Source organism: Sphaerodactylus townsendi, unplaced genomic scaffold (genome assembly GCF_021028975.2).
Source record: "Sphaerodactylus townsendi isolate TG3544 unplaced genomic scaffold, MPM_Stown_v2.3 scaffold_1262, whole genome shotgun sequence".
NCBI classification, from domain to species: Eukaryota; Metazoa; Chordata; class Lepidosauria; order Squamata; family Sphaerodactylidae; genus Sphaerodactylus; species Sphaerodactylus townsendi.
This window is the reverse complement of record NW_025949807.1, coordinates 1,276-10,971: the sequence shown is the minus strand read 5'-3', so window position 1 is coordinate 10,971 and position 9,696 is coordinate 1,276. Positions and strand designations below refer to the sequence as shown.

The 9,696-nt window shown below is 48.0% G+C and overlaps 1 protein-coding gene across 1 annotated transcript; it reads right to left on the bottom strand.

The window, feature by feature from the left end:
• Window positions 1-113: 113 nt before the first annotated feature.
• On the bottom strand, window positions 114-5,797 carry LOC125424867 (cytochrome P450 2A4-like; the record flags this gene model as incomplete). The annotated part of the gene is made up of 3 exons (XM_048482303.1): window positions 5,599-5,797; window positions 3,339-3,526; window positions 114-255 (listed from the first exon to the last, which is right to left on the bottom strand). Coding segments are annotated over exons 1-3 (529 nt in total), but the record flags the coding sequence as incomplete, so codon positions are not given.
• Window positions 5,798-9,696: the final 3,899 nt, after the last annotated feature.

Here is a 9,696-nt window from a genome sequence, read left to right as displayed (position 1 = left end):
GAGAAGGATGCTAGTCCTGGCTAAGAATGCTAGTCCAGATGATTCATTAGGATGTTCACATCCCCTCCCCCTGCACGAGGTCTCCCACGTTTTCAAGAGAGCATTTGGTTTACCTGAAGAGAAGGGCACAAACGCATCGTTCTTCTTGAAGCACCCATTTTCGTCCAAGAAATTCCCTGGGTTGAAGTCTTTTGGACTGTGAAACATGCTGGGGTCGTTCAAAACGGTGCTGAGCACTGGGTAGACTTCAGTCCCCTGGGAAAGACAGAATTCTGGAAGTCAGGTTTTCAAGGTTTTAGGGAAGGCACAACCTTAGTATCAGAGCAAGTCAGATGGAGGGATGAGTGTCACACCCGCATTCTTCCAGCAACAGTCAGTTTCTTCTCCCGTCCTGTTTTTCGTGGGGGGTTACGCTGTCAAGTAACAGCCAACTTACAGCAACACCTCTCAGGGGTTTGAAGGCAAGAAACGTGAGATGTGTCTTGCCGCTGCCGGCCTCTGCATAGCCACCCCGGACTTTATTTTTATTTTGTTAAATTTGATACTTTGCCCTTTCCTGAATAATGCCAGGCTCAGGGATGCTCACACACAATATAATTAGAACACCCAACACATGCAATTATAATAAATGAACTTAAAACCTTAGCTAGTTAATTATAATATAACACAATGAAACAATAAGACGGCAACCGGTCAAGTATCATAGCCTAAATCCCTCCCTCTAACAAGTCACCACGCACCTAATAATTAACTACCGGGATGGGGAAGTGGTTGAAGCAGATGGATTTGGCTGAGAAGGACAGAGGGTGAGGGTGGTATGTGAGGGATGGGAGGGAGGGGGCCCAGAATCTGGACATGGCCCACCCACCCTAGTGGAGGGGGAGGGGAGGGATGGGAGGGGTGGCATGTGAGGGGAGGGGAGGGGTGCAGCGGTGGAATCCAAAAATTTCAGTAATAGGTTCCCATGGTGGTGGGATTTAAACTGTGGCGTAGTGCCAATGGGGCTGGGCGGGGCATGATGGGGGCGTGGCCGGGCATTCCGGGGCGAGGCATTCCTGGGTGGGGCTGTGGCAAGGACGCAGCTGCTGCGCCGGTCCTTGGGCGGGAAACGAATGCACGCAGGCGCAGGCTGCCACGCATGCCGGTACACTGCCTACTAGACTGTTTCAAGTTCTGCGCGCTACTGCTGAGAGGAGGGGTGTAACTAAGGCAAAAACCACCTGGCAAAATCACCAATTAGTAACCCCCTCTCGGCACACACCAATAATTAGTAACCTACTCTCGGGAACCTGTGAGAACCTGCTGGATCCCACCTCTGGCCGTCGCTGTACTCATCCTTAGGTCTGGCAGAACAATTCAGCCTTCCAGGCCCGGTGGAACTGCATCAGATTCCACCGGGCCCCGGTCTCACTTGAGAGACAGTTCCACCATGCCGGGGCCAGAGTCAAAAAGGCGCTGGCTCTGGTTGAGGACAACTGGATGACTTTAGAGCCTCAACGTATCTGTGACTTCCCCTTCAAATGCACTGGCCTAAGCAATTTAGCTACCTTGCACCAGCAGAATGGGGGAATGAAAATATTTTAAATCAAGAATGAAATGCTGGACAGAGGCTGTGGTGCTAAGCTGTTGAGATCAGATTTGGCATTTGATGTTCTAGGCCAGAGCCCCTGCTGTGTTCAGAAGTTGTGGAAGGAGAAGGGGGCATCAGTTTCTTTCCTGCTTTATTCATGAATTTCTGGCACCGTCATTGAGCTGGCTGAGATGGAGTTTTGCCGTCACAGGGCTGCCACACTCCTGCTGGGGTCTGGTGATCTCCCAGAATGACAACCGATCTCCAGATTTCAGGGATCTGTGCATCTGGAGAAAATGGTTGCATTGGAGGGTTGACTCTATGCCGTTGTACCTCACTGAGGTTCCTCCCCAACCTCCATTCCCAATTCTCCAGGGATTTCCCAACCAAGAGTTTGCAACCATATGTGATCCTTCCTGAGGGCACTCTACTTGACCTTAGCTCTTTCCTAGGCAACTGTTGAGGAGCCCAATTTATCTACTGGGATGTCCCTCCTTAGGGCAGCCACCAGTAGCCAACTTTGGACCTCTTTCCCATTCCTCATTCCCAGATTTTCCATTGTTCCTTGCTCCCTATTTCAGATCCAACACTTGACTTCATGTAAAGCTGGTTATCAGGATATTCTGCAGGCCACCTGAGACCATCCTATGACAACCCGGGATATCCACTAACCAGTTGTGAAGTCACATGACTGGAAATCCTAGGGGTCAGTGACCTCTGTGATTGTATTACAACCCCTACTGAAATCCATAGTGGTAACAGGGAGGGGACCTTACTTGGATGGTCCAGGAAGGCCCGAACTCATCAGGTCTCAGAACCTCTGCACAGTCAATCCTGGGTAGGACTTGGCACTGTGGGAGTCACCAAAGAAGTCCCCCAAGGATATCCAATTACCTTCAACCAGAGCCACAGCTTTTTCAGCTCTAGCTTCAGGCTGGTAGGACTCTCTATCAGCTGAAACCTGAAGGCAGGTCCATAGGACCTGTAAGACAGAGATGTTCCACTGGGCTTTTGGTTGAGGTCACCCATATGCCCAGTCCATCTTGCTGGCCTATCAACTTTCTCAACTTCTCCTCCCACTCCCTTGCATGCCACCACTCTCTCCCTCACTTCCCTCCCCCCTTTCTTGCATGCCACCCCTCCAGAGGTGGGATCCAGCAGGTTCTCACAGGTTCCCGAGAGTAGGTTACTAATTATTTGTGTGTGCCGAGAGGGGGTTACTAATGGGTGATTTTGCCACGTGATTTTTGCCGCCCCTCCTCTCAGCAGTAGCACACAGAACTTGAAGCAGCCTAGCAGGAGGTGCACCGGCGTGCATGGCAGCCTGTGCCTGTGTGCATTCATTTCCCGCCCAAGGACTGGCGCAGCGGCTGCGTCCTTGCCACAGCCCCGCCCAGGAATGTCCCACCCCTGGAATGCCCGGGCCACGCCTCCGTTTTGCCCCGCCCAGTCCCATTGGTGCTACGCCACTGTTTGAATCCCACCACCATGGGAACCAGTTACTAGTTTTGCTAAGCTTAGCCTTGTATTACGTTTTGACACTTTGTCTTTTCTTCTTTTGAAAATGCCTAATAAAGGTTACTGAACTGAACTGAACCAGTTACTAAAATTTTTGGATCCCACCACTGGTTAGGAGCAAAAACTACCAGACCACGGCCACACAGCCCAGAAAGCCCAAACATCCAGTTGATTCTGGCCATGAAAGCCTTTGACGATACAATCAGACAAACAACTGCTAACCCTTTCAAGACACGCCTCCGAGACTGACCTTCGGGATGATGTAACCTCTGAACTCGGTGTCACAGGTGACCATATGTGGCACATTCATAGGAATGAGGTCGCTCATCCTCTGCACTTCGTGGATGATGGCATCGGTGTAGGGCATCTTGTTCCGGTCCTCGATGTTTGGGGCCCGGTTCTGGCCGATCACTCGGTCTATTTCCTCATGCATCTTTGCTGTTAACACACAGATTGTTCATCGCCTTAGCTTCCTCCCTTCCCCCCTCTCCTTGATCCAGGACAGAGAACAAAACAACGCGCAAAACCCAGATGATATTTTGAAAATATTTGGAACTACGTTGGTTTTAAAACTATTTGGAGGAGCACCCCTAAGCTAGGGCAATCTTGCTTTTTCAAATTAGGCCGTTCACACGGCTTCTAAAATAAAAAAATGGGGGGAAAAGCGAAGGATCTTGATGTAAGGGAACACACATTCAAATATAAAGGTGGTGTTGTATAGTGGATGCAGCATCGGTTTAGAATTGGGGGCATCCAGGTTCAAATCCCCATTCAGTCATGAAGCTCCTTGAGCCAGTGATTCTCGCTTAAACTAGCCTACCTTGTCAGGTTGTTGTGAAAGTGAAATTGGGATGCATACGCTGCCAGATATCCTGGGAGGTAAGGCAGGATTTTAAAAAAGGCTAAAACAAACGGGAGATCACCACATGATGATGCAGTGCTTGCACAAGGGACTATCTTTGCCCAAAACAGAGGAAAATGTGATAGATTCTCCTCCCAAAACCCTCCCCCTTCAAAAAAATGGCAATGAATCTCTCTGACACAGATGCACAGTCCAGCACATGCCCATGGAGCGGTGAATAAGACCAGCATAGCTGATTAGAAGAAGAAGAAGAAAAGTTTGGATTTATATCCCCCCTTTCTCTCCTGTAGGAGACTCAAAGGGGCTTACAATCTCCTTTTCCCCCCTCACAACAAACACCCTGTGAGGTGGGTGGGGCTGAGAGAGCTCAGAAAAGCTGTGACTAGCCCAAGGTCACCCAGCTGGCGGGTGTGGGAGTGCACAGGCTAATCTGAATTCCCCAGATAAGCCTCCACAGCTCAGGCGGCAGAGCGGGGAATCAAACCCAGTTCCTCCAGATTAGATACACGAGCTTTTAACCTCCTACGCCACTGCTGCTCCTTAGCAACTTCATGTGCATAGGTAGTATGTTTCTGAATGTCAGGTGATAGCTTTTGCCCTTCTGCCCTTCTGCCCTGCTCATGGGCTTCTCAGAACCATCTCATTCGCTCGAAACTGGACTTTGGACTAGGCAGTCCCCTGGTCTGATCTACAAGAACAGTTTGGATTTATTCCCCACTTTCGTCCCCTGTAGGAGTCTCAAAGGGGCTTGCAAACTTTTTTCCTTCCTCTCCCCACAACAAACACTTTGTGGGGTAGGTGGGGCTGAGAGAGTTCTGAGAGAACTGAGACTGGTTCTGAGGTCACCCAGCTTCAGGTGGAGGAGTGGGGGAACAAATCCAGTTCACCAGATTAGAGTCCACCGCCACTAACCACCAGACGATGCTGGCTTCTAACTACAGGAGTACCTTTACATTGGCGTACCTTACTGCTTAACTACCTGCATTTAGGTTGAGAAGATACGTCATTGCACTCTTAACCATATTGAATCCATAGACCATGTACTACTAAGTTGTCTTTAATTCTTAAGACAGGAGCTGATTTTCCCCCAGTTAGTAATGATTCTGAAGAGGAGGAGTTTGGATTTACACAGAGGTGGGATCCAGCAGATTCTCACCAGTTCCCGAGAGTGGGTTACTAATTATTTGTGTGTGCCGAGAGGGGGTTACTAATTAGGTCCGCTTTTCCATTAGAAATTCCATTAGGTCCAAAAATCATAAAATCCTGTTGTTTCCTATGTGGCTGGTTAGCGAAGGTAGAAAACAGGATAATTCTCCCTGTTGGGCTGTTTTAAAAACATGTTTTAGAAATATGGCAAAGTTCCTTGTTTACGGAAAGTATCCTTCTTTTGATTTCTAGAAACAAAATTAAGTATTTGAAAGTATTAAGTATTTGACAGGCAGTCAATGAGAGGAGAAGTAGTTGTTTCTGTTGGCAGTAGATGATAGGACTTGCTCTAATGAGTTTAACTTATGGACAGAAAGAAATTTCCAGCTGGAAAGTAGGAACTTTTTTTTACAGTAACAGAGAAATTATTAATGCCCTGCCCCCGGAATGCCCGGCCACGCCCCCATCATGCCCCAAACAGCCCCAAGTCTCCGCTCCTTACCTTGAATCTGGGGGTATTTCATCAAGAACAAGAGCCCGTATCTCAGGGTAGAACTGACGGTCTCTGTCCCAGCAAAGAACAAGACGAGGGTGGTGAGCTCTAAATTCTTAACGTTGAATTCACTGGCAGGGTTGCTTTTTTCCTGAAGGGAAACAGGGAATCCATTAGGACGTTCTTGGTCATCTTCATTCCAATTCATGGTGTGAGTGGAAGACCGAGTTATGTTTTGAGAGTAAACGGGGGCAAGGTTACAGGATCACTCCATTAGGGGCTGGATTCCCTTTCGGCTATGGTTGGGGTGTAAAACAGGTAAACAAACTCGGTTTGTCAGATTAAATTCTGCTGCTTATGTGGAAGAGTTGGGAATCAAACTGAGTTTTCCAGATTAGAGTCCACTGCTCTTAACCACTACCTAATGCTGGCAGGAGGATATTAGGTGCATGCATAGAACTAATTTTCACTTTGCACTTCTTTTCTTCACAGCAGAGACACAGGGGAATGTAAGGTACCTGGGGCTTTCTGATTCCTCCAGCTGTGTAGAGCTTGGGCCCTCCTGGTTCTTGGCCCCTTCCGCACACGCAAAATAATGCATTTTCAAACCACTTTCACAACTGTTTGCAAGTGGATTTTGCCATTCCGCACAGCTTCAAAGAGCACTGACAGCAGTTTGAAAGTGCATGTCTGGAATGAGCCTTGGGCTAATTTTGTGGTCCAGCTGGCGGCCTGGACTTTATTCATTTAAAATATTTATATCCTACTTTCCTCTAGCCATATTTAAGGTGGTTTACAAAATACAGTAAAATGCAACAACACAAGAACAATAGACCCAAACACAATACTATACTATACAATCTGATCCCACCATTACAAAAATTAGCTGCTTGCTAAAATCTATGGCCCTTTCCACACGGGCCAAATTCAGCACCCTGGGGATGGCAAAAACACTGTCACCAGGGAGCTGTTCGCATGGGGGGCGCAGCTGCTTCGCAGCCGTGCTGCCCTTGCTCCTCCCCAGCGGTGCGAAGCCGCCATTTTCCCACCTTGCTCCCCGAGCAAGGCGACATCCCTCCCCCCTTTGCCCAATGGACCTACCTTCTCTGTGACTGTCCGGCGCGTCGCCGAGGCCTGGGGACACGCCTCCCCTGCCCTGCGACTCTGGAGCGGTCGCCCAGGGACGGGGGGGGCATGTCCCCTGGCCTCGGCGACATGCCGGATGGTCGCAGAGAAGGTAGGTCGATCGGATGACAGCTTTCTGTGGCGCTGTCTTCCCGTTCGTTACCGGGACCATTCGTGCGAACGGTCCCGGGGGGTTGGGTCGACGTCATGTACGCTGACCCAACCCCCAGCATGGCCATGCGGAAATGGCCTATATGTTAAAACCAGCTCAAAATAAAAATGTTTTTTCCTGATGATGAAAAGAGAGCACGGAAGAAGCACACCGGATCCCTACCAGACTTTGCTGTGAGATCCAGACCCCTTCCGCACATGCAGAACAACACACTTTCAGTCACTTTCAATGCACTTTGCAGCTGGATTTTACTGTGCGGAACAGCAACGCCCACTTGCAAACAATTGTGAAAGTGGATTGAAAGTGCATTATTCTGCAAGTGCGGAAGGGGTCTTTGCCACTGCCAGCACACATTCAGGTAGTTTGATCCTTGGTGAGGGCATCTGACACTGGACCAACTTATCATCGCTGAGGCAACCTTCTAAGAGTCACAGAACTGTTAATTAGATAGAATGGAAGGCGAAGTGGTGTGTGTGTGTGTGTGTGCATGTGTATGTGTATGTAACCCCCATGCTCAGAATGGGTTGACCCAGAAAGGGGTGGAGACTCAAAGCAGCAAGAGGCTGCAGCAGACCTCATGTAGTTGGAGGAGACAAGGCTACCAGACTCGGACCTTGGTTGTATAAGCCCTTATCACCTTGTTAAAGTAACTGCAATGTTGTTGGGAACTACTGGGAAGGTAGTTGTTTGTTTTTGCTATGTTGTAAATGTTGGAGTTTACTGTTTCAGGGTTTTTGTGTTTGTAATGAGTGAGAGTTCTCCTGGAAACCTTCATCATGTTGAATCCTGTTCATCAAGCCCTTGGAGTCTTCAGGAGCCAACCCACTTGCAAAGAAGAATTGGACTTGGCAGTATCAGTAGACTGTAAATATAAGGACTTGAAAATGCAAACCTGAACAGGACCTTGAAGTGTGATGTTAAATGTTGATGTTAAGAACATAAGAACATAAGAACAAGCCAGCTGGATCAGACCAAAGTCCATCTAGTCCAGCTCTCTGCTACTCGCAGTGGCCCACCAGGTGCCTTTGGGAGCTCACATGTAGGATGTGAACGCAATGGCCTTCTGCGGCTGTTGCTCCCGATCACCTGGTCTGCTAAGGCATTTGCAATCTCAGATCAAGGAGGATCAAGATTGGTAGCCATAAATCGACTTCTCCTCCATAAATCTGTCCAAGCCCCTTTTAAAGCTATCCAGGTTAGTGGCCATCACCACCTCCTGTGGCAGCATATTCCAAACACCAATCACACATTGCGTGAAGAAGTGTTTCCTTTTATTAGTCCTAATTCTTCCCCCCAGCATTTTCAATGAATGCCCCCTGGTTCTAGTATTGTGAGAAAGAGAGAAAAATTTCTCCCTGTCAACATTTTCTACCCCATGCATAATTTTGTAGACTTCAATCATATCCCCCCTCAGCCGCCTCCTCTCCAAACTAAAGAGTCCCAAACGCTGCAGCCTCTCCTCATAGGGAAGGTGCTCCAGTCCCTCAATCATCCTTGTTGCCCTTCTCTGCACTTTTTCTATCTCCTCAATATCCTTTTTGAGATGGGGCGACCAGAACTGGACACAGTACTCCAAGTGCGGTCGCACCACGGCTTTATATAAGGGCATGCCAATCTTTGCAGTTTTATTATCAATTCCTTTTCTAATGATCCCCAGCATAGAGTTTGCCTTTTTCACAGCTGCCATGCATTGAGTTGACATTCCCATGGAACTATCAACTAAGACGCCTAAATCCCTTTCCTGGTCTGTGACTGATAGCACTGACCCCTGTAGCGTGTATGTGAAGTTTGGATTTTTTGCCCCTATGTGCATCACTTTACATTTTGCTACATTGAACTGCATTTGCCATTTCTGAGCCCACTCACCTAATTTATCAAGGTCCGCTTGGAGCTCTTCGCAATCCTTTGTGGTTCTCGCCACCCTACATAATTTGGTATCATCTGCAAACTTGGCCACCACGCTACCCACCCCTACTTCCAGGTCATTTATGAATAGGTTAAAGAGCACTGGTCCCAAAACGGATCCTTGGGGAACACCACTCCCGACATCTCTCCATTGTGAGAACTTCCCATTAACACCCACTCTTTGTTTCCTGTTTCTCAACCAGTTTTTAATCCATAGGAGGACTTCCCCTCTTATTCCTTCATGGCTGAGTTTTCTCAACAGTCTCTTGTGAGGAACTTTGTCAAAAGCCTTTTGGAAATCCAAGTAGACAATGTCCACTGGTTCCCCCTTATCCACATGTCTGTTTACACCCTCAAAGAACTCTAGTAAGTTTGTAAGACAGGATTTGCCTCTGCAAAAGCCATGCTGACTCTTTCTCAGCAGGTCTTGCTTTTCGACATGTTTTATAATTTTATCTTTAATGATAGATTCTACTAATTTACCAGGAACAGATGTCAAACTGACTGGCCTGTAATTTCCCGGGTCCCCCCTAGATCCTTTCTTAAAGATTGGTGTGACATTGGCCATCTTCCAGTCTTCAGGGATGGAGCCTGATTTCAGGGATAAGTTGCATATTAAAGTGAGAAGATCAGCAATTTCATGCTTGAGCTCTTTAAGAACTCTTGGGTGAATGCAATCTGGGCCAGGGGATTTGGTAACATTTAGTTTATCAATGGCTGCCGACTTCTTCCTTGTCTACCACTATCTTCGCTAGTTCCTCGGATTCGCCTCCTAAGAAGCTTGGTTCAGGTGCAGGAATTTTCCTCACCTCCTCTTGGGTGAAGACAGATGCAAAGAATTCATTCAGCTTCTCTGCAATCTCCCTGCCATCTTTTAGCACACCCTTTGTTCCTTTGTCATCTAA